The following is a 27,543-nucleotide window of genomic DNA, read 5'->3' on the forward strand; positions in this document are numbered from 1 at the left end:
CAAGGTTCACCTGAAGAAGGATGTGATACTACTATTTACTAACTCCTGTAACAGAATAATGAGTGGACTTTGGGTGTCCAGCTAGTTTGATGTAGGAATGGCCAAAACCAATGTAAAATTATTTAAATAATTCAGGAGAAGGAGGAGGATGGTCAGAATTGAGGAGGTAGCAGCAGGGATAAACATTAGAATAATTCAAGACATATTTCGATTTTTTTACTTACTATATGTTTTAGGACTTACTACACCACATTTTATGACTGGACTGCATGCAAAGGTGTTATCAAGCATGACTCTACAGTTTCTAACTTATATGATGGGATGACGAATGGTGCCTTTCGCTACATCTCAAATTTTCGAAGCAACTGATGCGTGAGAAGGCAGATAATAAACAGAGATTGGAAAGCTTTTATCTGAAGCAAGATGTGAAACCGAGGATGTGCAGGAATTTGAGGGTTCTGATCTTCTGCTCATGGGTCCAGACAGAAATGTGGTAATCCTAGGTACACAGAGGGCAGGTGACATCAGGTAAGGACACGAGATTCCTTACAGAAGGAGACTTTAAGGTAATAAAGGAGTGGAAGGACACCCAAGAGAAAATAATACCAGAGAAATCTAGAGAGAAAGAAACCTTAAATAGGGAGTAATCATAGTGGAGTTGTAAAGGGGCCAAGCCTATGGCATTCAGTGATTAGGATGTCTGTTGACTATGGAAAAGGCTGATAGAGTGAAATTGTTGCTGAAAGTGTGAAAAAGGAAGTGAGACCTCCATGAATCAGAGAGTGAATAGAAGTTAAATATTTAAGAAGTAGAATATTTCATGTTTCTCTATGAAAGGAAGTAAAGGGTAAAGGTAGTCACTGCAATGAAAGGTAAGACAAAGGATAAAGGATGAGATTAATTGGACATGAACATGAGCTGTAGGGAAGGAGTCCATGGAACAGGCAAGGTAGAAGACAGAGCACTGAGTGGGGGATGCTGGTGGAGGCTATGACGAAATAAGAAATGAGATTAACAAGAGAGGAAAGGACTCCTATTGCAATAAAGGGAGTAGTTGCCTCTTCCTCTGAGGTCAGAAGAAAGTTGAAAGGTGAAAATGTGAATGATGCAGAGGGGATGGGAGGTAACATAATTCATGCTTCATAGCCTCTACTTTTTCTATGAGGAAAGCTACAAGGAAAATTTGCCAAGAATTTGTAAAGATAGTAGGAGAAGCCAGACTTGACTCTTGTTAGGAATTTTATTTTTCTTTCAAACATAAGAAGTACAATTCCTCTCAAGGACAAGTTTATTTATTCTACATTGGAACCAAATTTAAATGACGTCAATTTCATAATTAATTTCATTTTTCCCTATTTGGAGTCTACACCAGGATTTCAAAAAACTACCTAATTTGCTCAACAGCTAGCTACTCCCGGTCAATAAACATCTATAGACCTTAATTTATGCCAGTTACTATGTTAGGTGTTAAGAAGACACAAATGGCTAATATACCATCCCCACCCTATACAAGTTATGGTTGAAATTAGAAAAAGACACACAAAAAGTACTTTCATAAAAGAGAGCTAAGGATGCCCAGTTTACTACAAGAACCAATAGTTGGGGTGTGTAGGTGATGAGGAGGTGAGTTTTGAAGGATGACCAAGAATGACTCAGGTGAAGAAAGGTGGGGCAGTGTATCAGTCAGGGCACAAAGACACAGGGCAAGAGAGAGCACGTGTGTGAAAGCAACTGCCAGCCAGTGACAATGTTCACTGCCGCATTTAACTAGCTCTGAAGATTTCTCTTGTGGTAGACTCAAAATGAGATTATACTTCCGTGTCCAATAAAGAATTAAAACTAGTAAGCAGACCTTCTTCTCCCACAGCCTGAATGTTCAGCTAGAATTTCTTGCATCTGCTTGATTGTTTGTGCTTCTGAACTACTCTCATTGGACAGAACGTGGCTCTCACAATCCCTCCTTCAGGCAAACTTCCAGACCCATTTCACTTCTTTAAGAGTTCAAGATCACACAACTCTGCTGCATAAGCCTTGGGAAACATACGGAAGGGCACGCTGGACTATTAACAGTGATTCCACTGGAGTGGGAGGTGGGAGGTAGGGGAGGGGTAAGAAGGAAGGGTGGAGAATGTAAACTTCTACTTCTTGCTTTAACAAACTTAAAGAGAGAAAGAGTAGAATTATGAACAAATTTTTCTCTTTTTTTTTAGCATTTTCCCATAAAATGCTAAAAAAATTACAATGAGCAAATAATGAATAATCATTGCATAACAGCAAAGACTTATCAGATGCTTGATATTCACCAGCTGATTTTTGTATCAATGTTATGTGGTTGGTTCTATAAATGAACTGTGATCCCTGACCCCCCTTTCCTTTACAAATGAGAAAAACTGGTTTTGGTTAAGTTAAGTAATTTGCTCAAGGTCAAGCTTCTAAGCGGTCCTGGGATTTAAAACAAAGCTGGTGGCTCCAGAGCCCATCTCTCAAGAAGTAGACTTTACTTCAGCTATAGTCACTTACTACTGACCACCAAATAAAAAATATTTTAGTTGTATATTAGAAAGCGAATTTGAAGAACCATCACTTTTGAAAACATCACACAAAAGGTTGATTACCTTAGAAGGCCACTGATATTTAGTCTTGTTTTAAGAAGCATGAAATTCTATGAATTTATGAGATTCATGAATTTATGAGATAACCCTAAAAGGTTAACAATCACCAGTATTTTGAAACTCCTAAAATCAAGACAGTGATTTTTAAAAATCAAAAAATAATGTAGGGTCCTGGACGGAAGGCACTGTATCTATTTTTTTTAATCCATTTTTCCTTTAAATCTCAAGCTCTCAGTGCCCACAGTAAGGCACTCAAATTTGTTAAGTGACTAATAGTCTTGTTTTCAACACACTTCTATTATCCTTGCAACAGAACTTAAAACTTTATAAATGGCTGCCATTTGAAAAGCAATATTGAGAAAGTTAGGTTTTCCATAATAGCTCATTCCAACTTAACAGAGGTATAATAAAGTTTAAATGTTTAATTCCTATATTAGTGTTTGTTATTTCCCAAGATATTTGCCCAAAGACAAGCACCGTGTGAAAGACCACATATTACAAATAAGAATCAAATTATCTGCACAGAAATGTTAATATGCTTCTTCCAAAAGCTTGCAAAATTTAATGGCTTCATACTTTCACCTTAATTTTGTTGAGGAATAATTTGTTCTCTAAAGTGATGGCTTTGTATTTCACAGGAATTTAAGTTAGTATATTTAAATCAACAAGGCATGATCTTATAACCTACCTTTACTTCTTTTTATCCTTGTAATTTGTTCCAAGAACAAATTCTTGTTCTTGGAGAAAGGTATTATTTATTCTGCAATACCAAACAAAAGCAAATTACATAGACTAACAGATAAAAGGACAAAGAGTTATGAGATTCTATTATGAAATGCAATTATGAAGTGGTATTTTGGGAGAGACCTTAAACAACTGAACAGAATGTTGCATCTTATCTGTAAGTTTATATGCTAATCATTTAAAATAGATCTGGACTATGTCCAAAAGGACACCTGAGAAAAAATGATGCAGGGTCTCCCACTATGCAATTTTAATCTTTAAAAAATCATGCAGTATATCCTAAAGAGTTCTCAGATACTGATTAAATAACTTGATAATGTGGCAAACTCCAGTTAAGTTATTACTAACCTTGCACTTAGCACTTAGAAAGGGCTAGATTCTATCGCTTACTGTTTTATTACTATTATATTCATAACGAAGGGAAGGGGGGTTTATGAAATTTGCCGAAGGCTAAATATAGCTATTGACTGAGAAAATCAGGATTAGAACTTATTTAGAACTTAGAAAAGCAAACAAACACAATGACCAACTTTAAACTAGCACTAAAGGTCAACAATCATTTATAGACAAGAACCTGTATTTAAAAATACATATAAGAAGCATTCTTCCCATTGGCTTAATTTGGTATTGCTGGGTAATTTTCAAATTGGTCAAAATCTGAACTTTGTTCATCATATAATCATTTTAAAATACTATTTCCTAAGCTATTTGGGGGGGTAAGACTGTATCGATCACCTCTCTATCTCTGGCATATGAGGAAGACATAAATGTCATCAAATGATTCATAGCAGTGTTTTAGTAAAATGCTCATGACTTTAAAACAAAAACCATGAGCTTTTCCTATTATTTTTAGTTTTCTACATAATACATCAGTTTTTCTGGTTAGCTTTAGATCAAACATGAGTATCAGAAAATAAAATAGACCCAATTTTTCCTTGTCTGAGTCCCATCATCTTATAAAGGAGAAAAAAAAGTTAGTTTTGTTTCTAGATCTTTAAAATGGATATTGACAAAGTCACTGAAGAATTCCAGTAATGAACAGAATTCAGAATCCTTCAGGTTTCAGCTTAAGTATCTCTTTACAGAGAGCAGCGTGCCCCAACCATTTCCTCTGTGGCTCACATAAAATGGAAGACAATTCTACTATCAGGATAAGACTCTGAGTTACTTTTCTCCCTAAAGTAAATAAAACAAAAATTCCATCATCTAGTAGAACTCTTGGTCAGTCAAAAGAGCCTTAAATTTGTTCAAGATATACTTTTTTAAAAAAATATTTTATTCATTTATTTGACAGACTGAGATCTCAAGGAGGCAGAGAGACAGACATAGAGAGAGGAAGGGAAGCGGGCTCCCTGCTGAGCAGAGAACACGATGTGGGGCTCGATCCCAGGACCCCAGGATCATGGCCTTAGCTGAAGGCAGAGGCCCTAACTCACTGAGCCACCCAGGCACCCAAGATATACTTGTTATTAGAAAACTAGACTTTTGAACCTAAATGTCTTTTGTTCAGACTTGGTAACTAAAATAGAAGAAAATCTCTAGTCTGACCAATTTAGAATTACAATCTTAAGAATATAGAGTTTACACAAGAACACTAAAGTCGATACAAGAAATGTATCAAGTACTCTTGAGATGTCAGAAGAAAGAGGGGCAGCATCTGTCTAAGGGAACCTGTCAAGTCAACTCAGAGGCTGAAGGAGGTGTTTGCCATCCTCTGGGTTCAAAGCTCTGACTTCTAGCTCTTCCCACTCTCTCCCTTGGGGATTCAAGTCAAACTTCTCACTTCAAAATCACCTCTAACCAGACTGATGACTTCAAAATTTCTTACTATAGCCTTTCCATCCAACTAGAACTCCCGTAGCGTGTTCCTATTTGCCTGTGAGGCATTTCCACTGGATGCCTGTCTCGCTCTCATTTCCAATTCATCCTGCCTGAGGTGAATTTAATGCTCCCTATTTCTATCAGTGGTACTTTCATTCTCCAAGGCTCAAAAGTCAAGAAAGTTCACCAAATTTAATTGGGTTCTTCTTCACAGCATCTCTTCTATGAACCCCTTCCTGTCCCTTGCACCTACCCCCAGTAATGCCCTGGACTGATTAAGAGAGGTATATCTACCCCATTTGTAGAGGCTACTCCCAAGACTCGAGCAGACCAATATTCTTAAAGCACAGCTTTCACCACATTCCTTCTCTGCTCAAAAGATGGAAAGGAGCAAAGGGTAGGGGAGAGGGTGCGGAGAGAGAGAGAGAGACAGATACACAACCAAACCAAGAAACAGACTCTCAACTACAGAGAACAAACTGATGGTTACCAGAAGGGAGGTGGGTGGGGGATGGGAGAAATCGGTGTTAGGAATTAAGGAGGGCACTTGTGATGAGCACTGGGTGATGCACAGAAGTGTTAAATCACTACTGCACAAGGGAAATTAGTATTACACTGTGTATTAACTAACTGAATTTAAATAAAAAGTTAAAAAAAAAAAGATGGATTCTGTAGAGGGCTGCTTTTAAGGAACAGGCTTGAGGGATAGGGAAACTTGACACCGGCAAAAGGGCCCATGGTAACCCACAGGCTGAATACAGGCAGGCCCAACAGGGACCCCCCTGAAAATATCCATAAGCCTTAACTGAACAATGAGCTACTTAAAACCAGGCCCAATTACCAAAAAAGGGAGAAATTCGATATGTCCCCAGACCTCCTCACCTTCCCCCTTTAAAAACAACCCCCACAAGCTGCCTCATGGCAGACAGTCTCCTCCGCTGTCCAGCCCGCAGCTCCCTGTCTCCTGTGTTCTGCCTCAGGAGAGTTCTTTCATCGCCCACACCACCCCCCACATTCGGGGGTTTCTGTCGGATCAGGGAGACACTGTGGATTCTCTACCACTAAAGGAAAATATCTGTGATGGTTAATTTTAAGGGTCCGCTCGACTAGGGATGCCCAGACACTGGTTAAACATTACTTCTGGGTGTGTCTGGGAGAGAGTTTCTGGGAGAAATTAGCCTCAAATTGAACTGAGAAAAGCACAGGGCCTTCCTCGGTGTGGGTGGGTATCATCCAATCCCTTGAGAACAAAAAGGCAGAGAAAAGTTGAATTTACTTTCTGCCTTCCTGATGCTTGAGCTGGGACACTGATCTCCTCACCTCGGCATCCCCAGCTCTCCGGCCTTCAGACCGGGACTGGACTCTAGACCATCAGCTCTGCGGCTCTCAGGCCTTCACACCACACTGCTGGCCTTCCTGAGACGTCATCTTGCGGACACTGGGGCTTCTTAGCCTCCATTATCACGTGAGCTGATTCCTGATTATAAATCTCATTCCTGTTGGTTCTATTTCTCTGGACAACACTGATTAATACACTGTTCAAGGAATGGCCTGGTGTTCGAAGTCCCTCCACAGGAGGCCTCAAACTCCCTCTCTCTTCATTTCTCATCACTGCTCCGATAGCTGCTTGCCTGCTCAGACCAAGTCAGTACACTCAGTATCCTCAGAACACTGCACAAGCCTGCCTACCCCCAATATGGGAGGTAGGGGGGAGTGACATTATAACCTTGTCTGTAAAGCAAATAACATCTTAGATTCAGAATTTCACACAACTGACCTAATGATGACTTTCAAAAAAGCAGATACATTTCTCATGAAAGGGGACACCAATTAATAACACAAACTTTGGGGATTCCTAGGTGGCTCAGTCGTTAACCGTTTGCTTTTGGTTCAGGTCATGATCCTGGGGTCCTAGGATCAAGCCCCGAACTGGGCTTCCTGCTCAGCGGGAAGCCTGCTTTTCCCTCTCCCATCCCCCCCTCCTCGTGTTCCCTCTCTCACTGTGTCACTCCCTATCATATAAATAAATAAAATCTTGGGGAAAAAAATGACAAACTTTGTAATTCGTTTTCATAAAAGTATGAAAATTGAAAATTTCATTTCCATAAAGACATGGGAAATGTTTGTGGTGCAATATTAGGCTAAAACAATCAGAATAAAAATACATGGAGTACAATCTAAACTTTGTAAAATACACACAATGCACACAGAATTTAGAGGAAGAATATGGCAGTGTGATAGTTAGTCGTCTCTGAATACTAGTGTCATATGTATAACTTGTAAATGTAGATTTACAATATATGACACAGTTCAAAACTCACCTTTATAGACTATTCTTACCTACACATTCTTTCTGTTTAATAAATACTGGAGATACAAGTCTCCGTGATAAGCAAATATGCTTCAGAAAAGACCTCCTATTATGAATGTTTTCTGCTGCTGCAATGGGAAGGGTTTTATTATAAGCTTCTAATTTTGTGTACAAAAAAGAACACTCTTCCCCATTTTTCAGGATCCTTTTCCACCATGGATAGATCTTATATTTTTCTTCTTTTCTATCTTGTTTTACATATCCATTCATATTTTTCATACTCTATCCTCTTCTTTTTTTAAAGATTTTATTTATTTATTTGACAGAGAGAGATTAGAGAGAGATTACAAGTAGACAGAGAGGCAGGCAGAGAGAGAGAGAGAGAGGGAAGCAGGCTCCCTGCTGAGCAGAGAGCCCGATTCAAGACTCGATCCCAGGACCCTGAGATCATGACCTGAGCCGAAGGCAGCGGCTTAACCCACTGAGCCACCCAGGTGCCCTCCATCCTCTTCTTAATCCCAAATTTTAACATCCAGGATTAAAAAGTATCTGCTTGCTTTCCTTCTTATGAAGTTTAATTCTTTCAGATCCACTTATATGTAAATTACAGATGCATTTGCTTTATCAGCTCCTGGACTGACAATGGCTAACAGAGATCTTTCTTGACTTATAAAAAGGGTTACATCCCAATAATCTCATTGCAAGTTGAATACACATGTGGAACACACACGTAATACACCTAACCTAGTGAACATCATAGCTTAGCCCCCCCACCTTAAACATGCTCAGAATGCTTACAGAAGCCTACAGTTGGGTAAAATCATCCAACATAAAGCCTGTTTTTATCATAAAGTGTTGACTATCTCATTAATTTATTGACTACTATACTGAAATCGGAAAAAAAAAAAAAAAAAAAAAACAGAGTGGCTCTATGGGTACAAAATGATTCATTGTTTACCCTTGTGATCACCGGGCTGACTGCGAATGAGGTTCCCTGCTGCCACCCAGCATCATGAGAATATCTTACCACACAGCTAGCCCAGGAAAAGGTCAAAATCAAATTCTGAAGTAAGGTTTCCATTGAATGCATACTGCCTTTGAAACACCGTAAAGTCAAAGAATCCTAAATCAGACCATCATTAATCAGGACCATCTGTACATTTTGGTTCTATTAGGACCCCTGAATTAAATTCACTGCAGATCCTTAATAAATACTAGTTGTAAACATCACCACGATCACCATCACCATCCCCAAAAGGATCCTGATCGCATGTAAGGGGGAAGAAAGCAGCCTTCCGCATGTTTCTAAAGCACACACGTGTACTCCCCAGCCCAGCTCCCGGTACACTTACCTACTGTAAACTTTAGTTACTAAATTGTTGATCTGTTTGTCAATTTTGTATTTTCGGTAATCTTCCAAACCATCTTTAATTGCAATAATGGTCAGGACCACCACCAGAGGCAGCATCGTGATTTCCTTTTGGAAGGCCTCTACCAAAGGCACCCAGTTCAAGACCGCTAGAAACAGGAAATATAAATTGGCAGCCCTGCAACCCAAACACAGACGAGAAGTGTTAACGAATCACATCAGTCTCTTCAATAAATGGTGCTGGGAAAACTGGACAGCTATATGTAGAAAAATGAAACTCGACCATTCTCTTACACCGTACACATCAAAGCCTAAAGCAAAAGGGGCAGAAATATCTTAGGGTATTTTCCTATATTTCCATTCGTCGATTTTTGACGCTATAGAGCAGAGAAATAGCTAAACCTAACATATCTGAACAACCTGTACCTCCAGTAGACATCCAGCTCATGGCTTTACTATAATAAATGCGAGGTAGTCTTTATTAAACACATAATAGTAAATACGAGTATGACAGTCTCGAGTCGTGTAAAACATCAAGAGAAGCATCACAGGAAACACTATTTTCTTTTTAAAAGTTCAAAAAACTGGGACGCCTGCGTGGCTCAGTTGGTTAAGCATCTGCCTTCGGCTCAGGTCATGATCCCAGTGTCCTGGGATTGAGTCCCACATTGGGCTCTTTGCTCAGCAGGGAGCCTGCTTCTCCCTCTGCCTCTGCCTGCCATTCTGTCTGCCTGTGCTCGTTCTCTCTCCCTCTCTCTCTCTCTGACAAATAAATAAAATCTAAAAAAAAAAAAAAAAAAGTTCAAAAAACTTAGAGGAAATTCAATGTGAACACACTGTAGAGATAAATTTTTCAAAACCCCAACTCTCTAGCCTTCAGAAGCTAATTTGCATGTCCAAACACTAGATTCAAACAAGCCTCAGTATAAACAGAATCCTGAGAGGTTTTTTCCCACTTGGGACCAACCGTTCTATTTCAGCTTTTATGAGATGAACTCCTTCCACTCCTTTATTTTATATATTGAAATACTCCTCCATTGGCCCCTAAGGTAAATCCAAGTAGCCCATTTCCTTCAAAGAAATATAATCTCAATCCTGTATAGCTCCTTGAGTTTTTATTATATATTTTCCATATTAACCATTAAACTTCTCAAAATTAATTTACCCCCATTTCTCCTTCCTCACCTCCAACTCCTTGTAGTCTGAAAGTTTCTTTCTTAACCCTTTTTGCTACTTTTTTGGCCTCAATTATTCCCATGTGGGCTGTACCTAAACCAACAGCACTGACCCTGAATTCTGTTCAAGTTTCAGATTCTAATTCCATGAACTGCACGAGACTGAAAACTTCATAAAAGGCAGAATCATGCACAGCATGTCAGGCCATTAATACAGGAAATTCATATCTATATTTTAAACATACCCATCATTCCATTAACGTATGTGGAACCTATTTTACAGTGAATAATGAGATATGCAGAATGAATAGTGAATATTGAAAATCTGTATATTCACATAAGCATCTCAAAACAAAATCTTCTAGCCAACTCTCTCTTTATTCCTGTCTTTACTTTTTCTGCTAATCTCCAGATCATTCTCAGGTCAGTATGTTCATACCATCTTCTTACTTACTTCCCTGCATCTAATCCATTATAGCTGTAATAGATAACCCTTCTTTTCATTTCCATATTTTTCTAAGCTCAGGTCTTACCACTCACCTGGGTACATACAGCATCTCTCTGAAAGTTCTCTCTGCCTTTATTTTGTTTCTCATTATGCTGGGCAGAGGGCTCTACTTTCCAGACCTCAAGCAACATATGCTATTGCCTTTCTGCTTTTACTTATCATACTCCTTCCTCCATCTGAAATGTGCTTTGCTGACATCTCTGCCTTAAAAATCTCTCCTGGTCACCATAATTACGTTCAGTGCCATTTCCTCTTCTCTTGCTCCACTATTTCTCTTCTGTGACTTCCAACCTACTTGGTAGCAGTTTATAACACTCATCTCGTGCACTGTGTCTTTTCATTGTATACACACCTTGTTGCCCTTGCTAAACAGTAAACTCTATTAGGAAAGGCACACCATTAAGATGTACATTTCCTTCGATGCCTAATCTCATAAGGAAAGCTTCAATAAATACATATTAAATGGAATTACGTCATCGCTTCACCTGGTAAAGAGCTCAAATGGTCTAATGGAAAGAACATGGCAGCAGGAGTGAAAAAACTCAAGGCTATGGATCCTGGTCTGCTCCTTATCACTAGCATGACATTGGGTAAGCCACAGTAACAAACTTCATTTCTTAATCTATAATAGGAAAATAGCAGTTATCTTCTCTGGTCAAGACAAAGCATCTTACTAATTGTAAAGTGCCATGTGTACGTAAGGACTCATCATTTCACAACAACTCTACTAGAATCGTCAAAGAAAATGTCCCAAGTCTATGTTTAGGTAGCATATAATGTTATAGAAATGAAAAATCTTATGTTAACTAGAATAACAAAGAACATGCTAAGTTTTTTTCCCCAAAAAAATAAAAAAATAAATAAATAAAAGTACCTGTGAAATTGTTCAAATAAATTTCTTGGCACAAAATTTAGAAGTGTGTACTTTGTTGTTCGTATTCGGTTATTCACGTAGGTGCCAGAGAACTTGTCATACTCATCCTTGAAGGGCCGGAGGTGAGGAACAACAACCCGGTGCTTTCCTGCCAGTTTGGGAGTCTGAGAGGACTTGCCCCCGCAGGCAAGCAGAGAGGAATAGCTGTATGGCCTCTCATCATCTTCTCTGTTTCTACTGCCCATCAGCCGCTGCCAGTGATACCTGGCCCATTGTAGACACTCAGTCATGTCCAAAATGCGGGCAGATCCAGGATATGCAGGTGCTCTGCCGAAACAAACAAAAACCCACTAAAACACTCCTCATATGCTTCTGGAACGTCTCGAAGGATAGTAAGATTAAAAATTTTTTCCATATCAATTAAATACATGACTCAATGGTTCAATGGGTATAAAGGAAAACTAGTTTTTGAAACTCCATTTTAACCAAATTTTCATTAAATAAAACACACACTTTCTGCCTCAAAAGCCAACCATCTGACCATTTAAGCAACAAGAGACAGCACCTAAAGGCCACCCCATAACTTGAAGCAAATAATCTGGATTTAATGTGTACACGTCTCTTAATTCATCTGATAATTAGTTTTCTCATCTTTGAAATGGGAATGCCACCCATGTCAGGAAAGTTTTATAGGGATTTAATGAGTAACGTGTTAATTATCTAGGATAAAGCCTGATGCAGAATAAGTAGTCAATAAAATCCACTCTGTGCAGATTACAAAAATGGCCACAAATTCTTTCCATCTCTGTATGTACAACCTTTCACCCATTAAGTGGTGGAACCCAGTGAATCTGGGCTTGGCCATGTGCTTTTCTTTGGGTAATGAAACACTAGTCAGCATGACACAAGCAGAGGCTTGTGTGCAAGAGAAGTGCTTGCTCATGGAACTCCCTCTCTCTCTCTCCCTCTTAAAAACTCTACGGTCACTACCAGGGGTCTGAGTATAGGCCAGGCTACTAGATTATAGGTCATGGCCCACTTACCACCATTGCTCCTGTCAAAATATGAGTAAGACCAATGACTACCAGCTGACCATTAACCCATGGTGTCCCCAGTGACCCAATCTAGAACAGAGATGAGTTGTCCCAACCAAGCTCAATCCAAATTGCCAACCTGCCAAATTTTGAGTCAATAAAAATTACACCACCATGTTTTGGGGTGGTTTTATAAAACAAAATCTCTTACATGTTCTCTTTCTTATTTCCCTTATTTCCAAGTTTTCCTTATTTTCCAGGAAATTCGGCCCTGCTTAGGATTTTGAGTTCACTAATTGAAAACAAAAGATAAGAGCCTATCATATTCCAAGCATTTTGCAAAGCACGTTACAGGCATTATCTTATTTAACATTTACATCAATTTTATGATACAGGTATTATTTCTACTTTACAAAAGAGGAAACAGGCTTAGAGAATAAAGTAACTCGCTGAAGTTTATATGGTTAGTAAGTAGGTAAGGCTGATTCAGACTAACTCTTTCTCACGACAGTTTCTGCTTTAAGTGGTAACATGCTTCATTGATCTTTGTATCCAGAGCAGCTGGTACTTAGTAGACGCTCAATAAAAGTTCATACTTGGTAACAAGCACGTCACCAAGTGTGTAGAGGACAAGGTCCGGAGGCCTCGGTTTCTATCTTTGCTTTATCAATGTCAATTATTTATCTCTTCCACTGGAGTTTACCTCTGGAGATTTTTATTTAATAAATCAGCAAGTATGTTAACAAAACTCCCCAGACCTCATCTAGAGAAAAAGTGAGGTTATGTGCTGGAACCTAGAGTAGGCTAGGAATACTGAGATCATCTAAGGCTTCGATCCCCTTTCTCCAAGCACTCAGGCTCTAGGTGAGGTGATACACACGTAGATACATAAATGCAACCCCAGGTGTAAAATGCTGTTTGAGGCACTGATGTAGCTGGGCAAATTATTTAAGCTGGTTTCTTTCCTAGGCTTCATTCTAAGTTTACAACATGTCTACTGATTATTTTCTTTTAAAATGTTACATTAATCAAAAATTAATAGTTTTCCCCTAAGAACATTAAAACTGTATCCAGCTTTCATGGATCTGAAATCACGAATCATCACCTTGTAACACTGAAGATCTGGTCCAATTACATTCTAGTAATTCTAGTGAGTCGGTATTTTTTATAATCCCTTCTTGGTAGCACATTTACTTACTATACACTGGTCCTTCAGCAATCCACCCAATTACAGTTGAGCAGCACTGTATTTAGTTGAATTACAAATAATAGAGTTAGTTGAATTATAAATAATAATCTAAAAATTCATCAGATCTTTAAAACATATATGATCTAAAGCAAAATAATAAAAACAAGTAAGACCGGAGAGTCGTGTTAAGGGGAAGAATACAATAGCCTCCAAGTATGTGTATCTGTGCGTGGATACTGAACCCACAAATATAACCTCTATGACCACTGAGAGAAAATATTCATAAAGTTAGTCTTATCAGGTTTTTTTTTAAGATTTGATTTATTGATTTGACAGAGAAAGAGAGCATGAATGGTGGGAAGAGGCAAAGGGAGAGGGAGAAACTGACTCCCCACTGAGCAGAGAGCGTGATGTGGGGCTTGATGTCAGGACCCAGGGATCATGACCTGAGCCGAAGGCAGACACTTAACCATCTGAGCCGCCCAGGCACCCCAGTCTTACCAGTTTTAATGAGAAAAAAATTCTATCCTTACCAGGTCTCTAACCTTTGGAGTTTGCTCTCTAAAATATCTGTACATAAAGAGCTGAATCAGTAAACACTGACTGGCCAAAATAATTCTTTCTTTTAACATAACTTTTTTAAAAGCCCACATATGAAGTAATATGAAAAGTCTGGTTTTCACTCCAGTGTATAACAACAGCTTCTTAATCTATAACTAGTATTGACAGTTTGAGTTATTAAAGTAGCTTATAACATATCCAGAAATCTCCTGCAGGTTAAGGATGTAAGAAAGTGCTTTATAAATGATTCAGTAGATAATGTAAAAACACCAAATGTAAGAACTAAATGCTTTTCATGCATTTCACCCCCTGCACATCAGGGACTGATGGCAAACCTCATATTCTTCAGGACTAAAATTTTATAGTATTTCTAGAAACTTTGACTTTCCACTTGCAATTAAATTCTTGTTAAGATACAGGAGTGGGGGCACTTGGGTGGCTCAGTGGGTTAAGCCTCTGCCTTCAGCTCAGGTCATGATCCTGGGGTCCTGGGATCGAGTCCCGCATCGGCCTCTCTGCTCAGCAGGGAGCCTGCTTCCCTTCCTCTCTCTCTGCCTGCCTCTCGGCCTACTTGTGATCTCTCTCTGTCAAATAAATGAATAAAAATCTTAAAAAAACAAAAAAGACACAGTAGTGTGTATCCCTCTGGTGTCCACAATCTCAACAGTAATATAGATTCTACTTAAATTTTTAAAATTTTAAGGTAGAATTTCTTGAGAATGCGAACAGAAATAACTAAACAAATAGGACCCTTAGGAGGTGTTAACTTTTGGTAATTCATGGCGTATCTAACAAATAATCTCACCCTAGCAGAAACACTTACTGGTTCACAAAAACAATCAGCTTTCCATTCCGTGGATCTATTCCAGAACCTTTTCTCTCCCCATTCACTCAGTTCCAAAGAGACAAACCTATGGCTGGAGAACACTTCATGCCTAAGTATCCCCGCGTCCACCATCCTGTGTGCCTTTTCAACGCCCTTCAACTTTTGTTAGGTGCTCTACTTACTCAAATATTGTCTCCCCCTCTCCCCGCCCTTCTTATTCCCAAGGAATTTTAGTGAGGATAGAATTGGGCCTGGCTTATTGCCCTCTTCAGCCATCAAATCTCTGTCCTTGCCTCCAAGACAAGGCAGTTCATCAACTGGCAATGTCTTCCCCTCAGTACTGCCATTCTCTCCTGAAAAGGGATTACGGGGTCCAAGGACTGATCTACACAAGAGAGCGTTTCATGAGACTGAAGGGAAAAAGACCTGATGTGGAGGTAATTAGCATGTGGTAAAAATCCTTTCAAATTTCCAGTTCAGAATTTAAACCATTTTATATTGAGCAGGAATGACCAAGGATCTACTTAGTCCTTCTAATTCAAGTGTTTTCAAAATTTGCCAGTTCAGTGAGAAATACTTTCTTTGAGGTAATCTAAAACCCACACGCCCACATACATATACAGCTGAAACAAAAATTATACAATTCTGGTGCTTATTACTTGCAACGCATCCATTTTCTGTTCTGTTCTATTCTCTTTCTTGCTGAGTCTTTCATTTTAATACTGGTCAAGATGCTTGAATTGGTTTCAAGGGCTACTAATATGGTGCTATACACACTTCGGAAAGATACCGCACGATGTTCCACATGGGTTCAAAGTGTACAAGGAAGTGAACAGATCCACTTTTAGGTCCTGTCCTGATAGAAAGGCGGGGGGAACACAGCGGCTGGACTAGAAGGTTCAGGGAAGGCAACACTTTTCCCACCACAGTCAGGAGCAAGGAGCCTTTTCATCTTTCTCCATCTGCCCCCCGCAAAGCTAAAAATGTATTAATACGTAGAGTTGGATCTGTTGTTAATAATGTTCACATAAATATTCAGCAAAATTTCTTTAGGATATGAAAGGAAAGCAAATCGGGAGTCATACCTCATTAAGCATCAGCATGAAGCATGTTATTTTAAAGTTCAGACTTCAGAAATTACTTAACCTAGAGGTCACAAACCAGTGGCCCTTAAGCAAAATTCTATTCAGTGATGTATCCTGTATCATGATGTTGGCAAACACATTTGAATAATTTTTTTGAATATAGGACTGACATTTAAAATAGAGATAAATTCATATAAAATACTGATATTTAGTTTATCTTAAAAGATAAAAAAAATCACAGAATACTGGGCATTTATTTTCATATAGTAACAAATACGAGAAGCCTTTTGACTATAATCCCTCACCTAACCCTTCATATTCCAGCTCACCTGTTTTAACTGAATAAATGAGCACTCTGTTCAGCACTTTTTTTTTTTTGAAAATTTTATTTATTTATTTGACAGAGAGAGAGATCATAAGAAGGCCAAGAGGCAGGCAGAGAGAGGGAGAAGCCGGCTCCCCGCTGAGCCTTGATCCCAGGACCCTGAGATCATGACCTGAGCCGAAGGCAGAGGCCTAACCCACTGAGCCACCCAGGCGCCCTGTTCAGCACTTTTTGACAAATCAAATTCTTCCTGCTTTATGGACTCTGGCTCGAATATCAGTTGTATGACTTATTAGGTATGTGACCTATGTAATTAACCCTCGTGCCTCAGCTGGCTAATGAAAAAAAATGAGACACCGTGAAGAGTCATGGGACACGCCGGAAACAAACAATATTCGTTCTGTTCCCCACTCTCATGCTCCTCTTTGGCAATTTCTCAGGTCACACAGAAGTCAAGGCTGGTAACTCTGGAAATTGGGTTGAGGTACAAACTTTCAGTATATTGCTTTTCAGATTAAAAGAAGTTGTCCAACTCCAAGTATGTATCTGCTGCTACATGGAAAGTAACCAGCATTAAGTAGGATACAAATAGAAGATCAAACAGTCACAAGATAGACAGGACATAAAATGACCTCCGCACCACCCGAGCTCCTCCTCAACCATTCTCTCCGAAATTCACCCCAACTATGTCCATGAACAAACTGGATGCCACTCATCTGGTGTTTTCTAAGCGTACCTCAATAACAGTCCCCTAGGCCCCTCCCCTGGAGATCCTGACTAAGAGGATCTAGAATAGGGCCCATGAATGTGGAATTTAATTAGGACCCAGGTGACTTCTCAAGAAGGTGGCAAAGCACAGCTTATACTCTGAATCTCCGCAAATGCTGCCTTCTGGAAGGTGGGTCAATCCTATTACCCACTCATCCCACCAGCCCCTATAGACTTTAGACTGTTGGAGTTTGGCCATGGAGTGGGGGGAACTGAGGAGGATCCACACAGAAGACACAGTAAGGCATTCCCTGCTCTGCATCCATTATGGTCCTGAGCTTGGCTCAGTCACGGCACCTGCTTCAGGGCTCTTTGCTGGCTTTGTTCTTCAAAGTCAAGGAACACATCTCACTACTTGCCAAACTTCACACCAAACTCTAATGCTTGGCCAAAGCTGGATCGTCAACAAGTAACTGTTGATCACTGACTTTTATAGAAAGGAGGTAGCAAGTGGAAAGGACACAAAACACCCCATTTCCTCTGTCATGATTCAGCCTGGCTTTCCTTCCATTAGAAGCAGGAGTAATAAGATCTAAGTTTGAGAAAACAGAAGTAGTCAGCTTGTGTTGCATTCATTCCACCTTTATTAATAGAAGGAATCTGCTTCTCCAAGCCTTAGAAGACTCTTACAGAAAATCACTGTTTTCTTTCCTACTGGATTTATGAGACCAGTAAGCAGTACAGCAGTGATTAAGAGCGTAGACTCTGTAGCCAGACTCTGACATCAATTCCTGGCACCTCCACTTGCCAGCTAACCTTGACCAAAGGGTTGTTGTGAGGATTAAGTGAGTTAATATATGTAAAGCCCCTAGAATAGTGTGTGAACCATTGTTAAGTGTTAAGTAAAGTTAACAAATGTGACTATCTGGGAAATGTTCTCTCAATTAGAGTACTTATTCATATATATTGAGAATTTGTATGCACAGTAGTAACCCCAACAACTATATCCAAGTACTTTTCTATATTTAATTTCTTAAGCTGAATATAACTTTGCTTTTCATTTAACTGAAGAGTCTGCCAGGCAACCAACCACCTGAGGATAGCAATACCTTCTAGTCAACTGTTCCCAGGGGTAAACAGAGCAACCTAGCAGACAAAACTTCAATGTACAAGTTAGGATGAAGCATTTTAGGATTTTTTTAAAAGATTTTATTTATTTACTTGACAGAGACAGAGACAGTGAGAGACGGAATGCAAGCAGCAGGAGTGGGAGAGGGAGAAGCAGGCTTCCCGCCCAGCAGGGAATTCGATCCTAGGACCCTGGGATCATGACCTGAGCTGAAGGGAGACGCTTAATGACTGAACCACCCAGGTGCCCCGCATTTTAGGATTTTTCAAGAGCATTCATAATTTTAAGATTTAGCCCAATCCAAAAAAAGCTAATTATTCATGGGGTTCTGCTAATACACAAAATGGACCCATGCTTTACTTGATCTAATACTCTGCCACTGATTGGAACCCTGCCTTCAGAATTAATAGCAAGTTTTTTTAAACACAAAGAAGCAAATGTATAAAGTTCAGTTATCATCACTAGGAACCAAAAAGAATTTTCAGATCTAGATACTCTATTCCTGAGTGAGCTACTATCCTTAAAGGTAGAGAGGTTCAGTATTTCATTAAAAAAGAAAAAAAACCCTACAGTTTACCTAAGTTTTATTAAAGTCTCCAATACTATTTTTAGTTTAAGAGTAAATTACTACTTGTGAAAATCTGGATTACAACAAACTTACTGCTGGTTAGTGGTAGAAAAATACCATTAAAGATTAACTATATGAAAAGGCTGCATGTTCCTGGGTTGAGAGTGGAAACTTGAAGCCCAACGTCACCTAGATACACAGTGCCAAAAACATCTGACTCTGGACACTTCGCTTTAACTAACATTAGCATTTTACCTAGAATTTAAGAATTAATTAATATGGCCACAGAGCCTAAAGGTGATGATTCTTAACACATGTTCACACTGGGAGAGAAGGACTGGGTATGAGATTAACATAAACCAAATGCTGTATACACCCAACTTGCAATATTCCTTTTACAGCAAGGCAATTACACAGGTTAAAAGAAAAAAAGTTTCATTGCAAGTAATCTTTCGTCACCACCATATAAATATGTATGTGCATTAAAAACATGTGTTCACTTTTTTATAACTGCCACAAAAATTTATAAACCCATGTCACTTACAAATATTGATGGAAAAACACTAGAAAATCCAGAAAATTAAAGACAATGCAAAAGAATGGCTACTAGTTGTCTCCAGGGGTTGAGAGCAGCCTTCTAGAGACAGCCAGCAAGAAAATGGAGACTTAGGTCCAATGACTGCAAGGAACAGAGTTCTGCCAACAACCTGGAAGGTAGGAAGTGGATTCTTCCCCAGAGTTTTCAGATAAGAACTCAGCTTGGAGAACATCCTTATTTCAGGCTTTGAGGACCTAAGCAAAGAACCAAGTCACACTGTACTGGGACTTCTAATCTGCAGAACTGTATTCAAGAACTGGAGTTGTTCTATGCCACTAACTTGTGATTGCTATGATGGCAAGAGAAAACTAACACCGAGGGCCTAAAAGTGGATCCCTGTGTAAACAGAAACTTAGTTGGCAAACACAGAATTTCAAATCAGTGGAAAAACGGTGACTTAACATGCCTAGAATAAATGGTTCCATCTTGAAAACCAGAAAGCTACATTCCTACTTTACAGCACATTAAAAGAAATAGATTTTTATTTTAAAATATTTTAATAAATTTTTAATTCAAAAAATAAATCTCCAGGTAGACTGAAAACTGAAATGTAAAAATTACAGTAAATATAGTTTAAGAAAATTCAGGATATTTTTTATTATTATTAGCTGGGCAAAACTGTAACTTCTCTCTTGTTTAGACAAGCTTTCTTACAGTCCGTGCTAGTGAGGATGGGGGGAACCAACCCGCTGGCAGTGGAAAGTGAATTGTTACAATCTCCCAACCACCATTATCAAAAAAATTTATGATAATATTTATGAAAACTGAAAATACATAGAACTATGGGCATAACAACTCCATTTTGGGGAATCTTACCTATTGGTATTGGTATAGGTACAAGAATGCATACTGTATTTTGGGATTCATTCATTTATTTATTTACTCTTTTGGTTTGGTTTTCATAGTAACAATCTTGGAAATATCATGAAAGTCCTTCAGTTGTGGAACAGCTAACTACACTGTGACATTTCCACATTACAGAATATTATATACCGATTAAAAATATGTATTCATACCTTGACCTGGGTCAATGACTATTGTGTATATTGAGGGGGGGAAAAAAGGAAATGACAGAGAAATATGGATATGAATGATCAAACATTTCTAAAAATGAATGAGGTAAGACCAAATGACTGATCTGGGTTCAAAGAATGACAACTTGAGCATAGCTGAAGTTTCACTTTAATTATCTACCGAAATACGCAAAAGCATCCACACGATCTAGGACACACATGAGCGGGAGTGTGTGTGTTTGTATCACCTTTCCAGTCCCTCAGGAAGACAGCACCAGTTAGTAGTGTTGTCAGTTGTGAGAAATGTGGAAACTTTCAGTTCACAAGATTCTGGAACAAAAGCGCACTGCCTTTTCAAATTCTTAGGCTGGAAGAGGGGCCGTGGGAGCACACAAGGGCACACGGGTCACTAACCAAGCATTATCCAGAGGCTTAGGCTCTACTTCCTACTGTGCTGTTGAATCCGCACTTGGCCTGGCCTGGATTTGCTTCACATAATAACACAAACTGCCTGGGTGTGTGCAATGTTCATAACTATTTGCAAGAAATACAAGTACAGAATAATTCGCACAAGGCTATGAATATTGGTTATGGTAAGAATATGAAAGGCATTGGGCGCCTGGGTGGCTCAGTGGGTTAACCCGCTGCCTTTGGCTCGGGTCATGATCTCAGGGTCCTGAGATCGAGTCCCACATCGGGCTCTCTGCTCAGTAGGGAACCTGCTTCCCTCTCTCTCTGCCTGCCTCTCCATCTACTTGTGATTTCTCTCTGTCAAATAAATAAATAAAATCTTTAAAAAAAAAAAAAGAATATGAAAGGCGTAAAAGATGAACTTTTCTTTCTTTGTCACAATGAAGATGCACTGATAATTTTCGAAAAATAAAGTTTTTGAAGGGAGAATCTGTAATTGTTAGCTACAAAACAGCTCCATGTTGCCCTAAGCATTAACTCTGCATGATGCTACATGAGCCAATATTCCATTCAAGCTAAAGAACAAAAAACAAAACAAACAAACAAAAACATGAAGTTCTAAAATCTACAAGAGATCAATTTGAGTCACAAAATCAATTAAGATCAGAAATAAAGAAATATAAACAAAGCACTGCCTATAAAATAAGTACTGGGGCTCAGTCAGTTAAGCATCCGACTCTTGATTTCAGCTCAGGTCATGCTCTCAGGGTCAGAAGACTGAGGCCTGTGTCAGGCTCCACACTAGGCATGAAGCTGGCTTAAGATTCTCTCTCTCTCCCTCTCCCTCTGCCCCGCCCCATGCATGCTCCCTCTCTCTCTGAAAAATAAATAAACACTTACATAAGTACATAAATAAAATAAGTACTAACACTTCTATAATGATTACTGTTCATGAAATACACTCCCCATGTCATTTACGACTTCTACTTTTCAGGGTAAGAAATAAAAGGCCAAAGGTTTTAAAGATTTTATTTATTTATTTGAGGGAGAGACAGTGAGAGAGAGCATGAGCAAGGAGAAGGTCAGAGGGAGAAGCAGACTCCCCATGGAGCCAGGAGCCCGATGCGGGACTCGATCCCGGGACTCCAGGATCATGACCTGAGCCGAAAGCAGTCGTCCAACCAACTGAGCCACCCAGGCGCCCAAGGCCAAAGGTTTTATAACTCAAGGAATGCAATGTTTTACTCCAAAGTCATGCCTTTCCAATTGTACAATACTACTTCTTTAGAAAATTTAAAAACAAATATGATCATTTAAAACCACATGATTTCTAATTAATGTTTATTTTCTCTAGAAGATGTCAAAAAACCAAAATACTTCAATAACAGAGTATACCTAAAATAACATATCACACTCTGCTCCTTCTTGAACACAAATGTACTTGAAAGCAAACAGTTCTCAAAATCCCTGTTTCCCTTAATGAATACTTAATGAAAAGTTTGTAGCAAGGCAGATGACCAAAGGTAAATATGGGGTAATGAATTCCCTGGGGCCCAGTTAGTATTTAAAAATTGCTGAGGTCATCACCAACCAACCACTAACTTGAAATATACACATGAGCTCACTTGTCTGAAGGAGAAAAACATTCTATGTACAGTCATTTCAGGATGCTGTATTTGTGGCCGTCAAACTCCAGCATGCATTGGAGTGTCCTAAGCCACACCTCTGCCTTTCTGATAACACAGGGGCGGGGAGAGGCGGCTCAAGAATTTGCATATCTAGGGGTGTCTGAGTGGTTCAGTTGGTTGGGTGTCTACCGTCAGCTTAGCTTGTGATCCCAGAGTCCTGGGATCGAGCCCTGCACCGGGCTCCCTGCTCAGGAGAGAGCCTGCTTCTCCCTCTACCCTCTGCTCCTGCTCTCTCTCACTCGCTCTCACTCTCTCTCAAATAAAATCTTAAAAAAAAAAAAAAAAAAGAATTTGTGTTTCTAACATAGTTCCAGGTGGTGCTGGTGCTGGTCCTAGTCCTAAATCATACTTTGAGAACCACTACTCTTACTAAATCACTTTACTTCAAAATGTAAAGCTGAAATTAAGAGTGAATACTTTATTAGGTGCTCCTCCTGTCACTGGCAAGCCCATCTCCTCCAAGTACACAGAGCAAGGCTATGTACCAATGACTTGACAGCCCATGCAAGCAGATACTCTCATCCAAGGCTAGAATTAACTAAAATTGTGAAGGTCTAAGTTTACACGAAAATCCCCAGAAGTTGGGGACGAGACCTGCAGCACTGACTCTTTCTATGGGTTTAATACTGTTACAGTCAGCTTCAGTCAACATTTCCATAGGCTCAGCAAGGGAGAACAATAGGTCTTGACCTTGACAGACTTTCAATCTTCTTCTCAATCAAGATGAGAAAAATGAGAAAACCCTAAAAAATATCAAAAGTTGTTATACACTTGAGACCTTGGAAGAAAGACAAGTTATCTAACAGGGTCAGTTAAAAAAAAAAAAATAGGCAATGTTTCATAGCAGACTCAGGAGACTCAAGACAGGAATGTCTCCTTGACCTAGATGTCCGAGGTAGCTCTCCTGAGGCACAGTGAGCCCTGATAAAATGTGGGGCTTATTCCACTCTGGGTCCTCTCTGCCCAGTGCTCTATTAGAGGCTTCTTGCCTTCAAGGAGACCAATTCCTTATCTGACAGGTAATAATGATGACAAAAATGATGCATCATTTGATATCACTGCTGTTTTCTTTGTTGCATCAGTTGCCAAAGGAAACTGATGGCATGGTTCCTTTACTAACTGCTCTCCTTTGATCGAAAAGGAGAAAGGATTTTCATCACCCCACATAATCTTTGGAAAAATATGAACAGTTATAAATATACCTAATAGGGTTTGGTGATGACAAAGGTCAATTTATTTAGTGGGAAAACTGGATTTTGAATAACAAAGTCTCATAATCCTCAGTGCTCTCCAGTGGGCGGGAGCAATCAGATTTGCCAAATAAAGTCCTCTTGGAGTTCTATGTGCTCTTTAATAGTTTCTATTAATTGTAACTTCTTGAACTAAAACCCCAGTAGAAGTTCATGTTCTTTAAGATGTACGCGAGAGGCAAAACATTGAACTGAAGTCATTACTTTGGATGATTACCGATTGTTATCATGAAAGGAGGTGCTGTATAGGATACAAAAAATGAACCCATAGTATCTTTCATTTTTACCATGAATGAAGACATTGTTGTGATAGTTTTGTCATTCTTAGGGCCCTAAATGGGAAAAGACCAACTCTAACCAAGCACGTAGCCCTTATGTATCTCTAGAAAACACCGCTTAAGCCAAGTTCATTCATTCAATATGACCAAAGCAGACACAGAGGCTGATGCTGGGGAGACAGAAACAAAAGATACTGTTCTACATCACAGCAGAGGCTTCTCACTGAGACCGAGGGAAGGAACCCTCCACAGCAATGAGTGATGTGATTGATATCACTGCGGCTGAAGAGTGAAATTGGAAGTTTCAAATACATCATGTTTATTTTGAATGAAGAGAGGCATATAAAATATGAGCATGGTACCTAGATGCATAGTCTTATCCTGGGAAGAGTTACCCATTCTTAATGCTTCCAAACACATTAAATATAAAGACATTCTTCAATCCTCTCATGTAAAAATAAAACATACAAGGACACACTTTCAGACATGGAAATCTTGAAAGTATCTCAGCTTTCGCTTGAAGGGACAACACCTCCAAATGAGTTTACCTTTTGCTGATGTTTCGGCTTCAAACTGGTTTAAGCTAGCAAAAAGCCAGGGAAAATGGTGCAGTTGTATAAATGTCTCTTGGTTACTGGAAACATAAAAAAGCTAACCCATACTCACAGCAAGTTCCCAATATGTCTCTGTCTATTCTTAAAGCGGAAAAATCACACACGTATGAAACATTAATGATAACGATCTTTAATACTGTGTCTTGACATTGGTTATTCTAGAGAGTACTCCTAAAATATATGTCACTGAAATGACACAATAGCGTGTTTTTGAGATTTGATTATTCAATGCTAACAAAATATTCCTCCAATAAACCTAAGATCGTAACACTGTCTACCATTTATAAAGACAAGCTGAGCTCTGTGCTGGGAATAAATATAAGATGACTTTAATCTTTACAACAAACTGCATTATTTTGATGCCCATAGAGGACTGAAAACACAAAGGCTCAGAGTGGTTGAGAAATTCACCCAAGGGACACAGCTTGGTGAGTGGCTGACTACCCCAGCCTAATCCAAGTACTGCGATGGACTGAGAGCCCTGGTGGCTATTGTGGCTCTGACAAAGGACACAGACAATTGAGCAGTAAGTTGGCAGAAGGCACATAGAATCTGGCTGCCTACCGAAGAACACAAGAATGGGAAGAAAGAAGAGGACTAGTATTTAAAAGGCGAAAGATTTATGCGATCTAAAGAGAAACCAGAGTATGAGAAGGACTAGTATTTAAAAATGTGAGATGAGGGGTGCCTGGGTGGCTCAGTGGGTTGGGCCTCTGCCTTCGGCTCGGGTCATGATCCCAGGGTCCTGGGATCGAGCCCCGCATCGGGCTCTCTGCTAGGCGGGGAGCCTGTTCCTCCTCTTTCTCTGCCTGCCTCTCTGCCTACTTGTGATCTCTCTCCCTTTGTCAAATAAATAAATAAAATCTTAAAAAAAAATGTGAGATGACGTCATTTAAGGGAAAAAAGAGCTGAAGACATACTTCATATGAAGAACTTCCATTAACAAATCAAATACTTGTATTTCATTTAAAAAATACTCATTTGATGCATTCAACAGAAAGCTCTTCACATTTTCTGAAACATGATTCAGTATACACAAATAAAAGTTGCTGTTAAATGATTCCTTTTTAACCTGAGTTCAGAACTCTCTGACCCCACAGGGACCTGTAAGCAACTAAACCACGACCCTTCACTAACCCCCTTCATGCATGGCCTCACTTCCCTTTACTTGGTTTCAATTTTATGGTCAACTCTGTTACCACTTCCATATATACTCTCTCTACCCCTTAACTCTGCTCTCCTTTCTTGGCAAGACTCTCACCCTAGCTGTATCCAAATCCGTTATATCTAAACGCCTCTTATACTCTGTGGTAGCACCTACAGGTGGGAAGTACCTGGAAACAGACATAGAACCTCCCTGATCAGTGTCACTTTCAATTACTGACCATGGGGGGTATAGCTCAGTGGTAGAGCATTTGACTGCAATTACTGACCATGAATCAGGAACTGGCCACACATGCTGACTGCAAGTACACAGCGTTTCCACTCTCGTCATTTTCCCGCTGTCACAGACAAGTATCTCATACCTCCTTCTCTCGCCTGCCCTATCTCCCTCCTGACTTACTTCCTGCCGATGACCTTGTTTCCGTTGTACTGAGGAAACCAAAGCCATCAAACCAGAACTTCTACAGGTTCCCCCCATGTAATTGTCCTCCAGCTCAGACATCCCAAAACCCCAGACTCCTGCATCTGTCAATGAGGCAGCCCATCATGTCCATAACATGGACAGAGCTGTGCTCTTCCCCCCAAATCTGCTTCCTCCACAGATCAGCCCTATCAGGTGATGGCCGTCCCACATCCTCAGTCACCCACCAGATCCTCTGATTCAGCCTGGGGTCCTGTCCTTTCCTCAAAACCCACATCTCTGGGTGCCTGAGTGGCTCAGCCAGTTAAGCGTCTGGCTCTTGATTTTGGCTCAGGTCATGATCTCGGGTCATGAGATAGAGCCCTGAGTCAGGCTCCATGTTCAGCTTGGAGTCTGCTTAAGGTTCTCTCCCTCTCCCTCTGCCCCCCCTCAACCCGGCTCGTGCTTGCTCTCTCCCTCAGAAAAACAAACAAACAAAAAACCCACATACAGTCAGTCAGCAAATTCTCTTTGCTCTTCCTTTAAAATATATCCAGAATCTCACCGCTTGGCATCACCACTGCCGCCATTACCTAACCTAGTCCAGTTCAAACCCAAGTTATATCCCAAATTTTCCACGATCTAAAACTCTCCAGAGGTTTTCATCTTAATTATGAGAACAGCGGTCCGTGTCACATGATTCTGCCTCCCAAAGTTCTCTCCAGTCTATTACTCTCCCCTCCTTCACGCCTTCCCCTACAGCCTCACCCCAGCAATCCCTGTCCTCCTTCCCAGTTTTATTTTTCATAGGACTTTTGCATCACTGTTTAACATCACAAAATTATTTTTGTATTTTGGCCCTTGTTGTCTCTCCTCTTCATTAGAGAAGGAATTTCTATCTTTTTTGTCCACTGATGCAACTAGGCCTAAAAAGTTATCAGGCACAGAGTATACTTTCAATATGTATGTGTGGAATGAACACATGAATGGAGCAACTCCCCTCGGATATGCAGCAAAAACCAGAACACCTGTAACAATCCTGTATACACCAGCTCCACAAATTATAAAAACTTAGTTATTTCATGATCTCACTATATCTTTTATTGAAAGTTATTAGAGTTTCATATTAAGATTTAAATCATGTAGAGGTACCTGGGTGGCTCATTCGGTTAAGCATCTGAGTCTTGATTTCAGCTCAGGTCATGATCTCATGGTGGTGAGACTGAGCCCTACAATGGGTTCTGTGCTGAGCTTGGAGCCTGCTTAAGATTCTCTCTCACCCTCTCCA

At 39.8% G+C, this 27,543-nt stretch overlaps 1 protein-coding gene across 2 annotated transcripts in view; it reads right to left on the reverse strand.

Annotated features, from left to right (window-relative positions):
• ATP10D (ATPase phospholipid transporting 10D (putative)) overlaps window positions 1–27,543 on the reverse strand; it is a 102,850-nt gene that overhangs the window by 67,419 nt on the left and 7,888 nt on the right. For both annotated transcript variants that reach the window (XM_044226121.1, XM_044226123.1), the window contains exons 2-3: window positions 11,415–11,741; window positions 8,841–9,035 (exon numbers count right to left, since the gene is read on the reverse strand). In XM_044226121.1, coding sequence (XP_044082056.1) covers window positions 8,841–9,035; window positions 11,415–11,704 — 485 coding nt within the window. In that variant the 5' untranslated portion in view covers window positions 11,705–11,741. The remainder of the gene's footprint in view (window positions 1–8,840; window positions 9,036–11,414; window positions 11,742–27,543) is intronic.

The sequence above is a fragment of the Neovison vison genome, chromosome 11 (genome assembly GCF_020171115.1).
Source record: "Neovison vison isolate M4711 chromosome 11, ASM_NN_V1, whole genome shotgun sequence".
Taxonomy (NCBI): Eukaryota; Metazoa; Chordata; class Mammalia; order Carnivora; family Mustelidae; genus Neogale; species Neogale vison.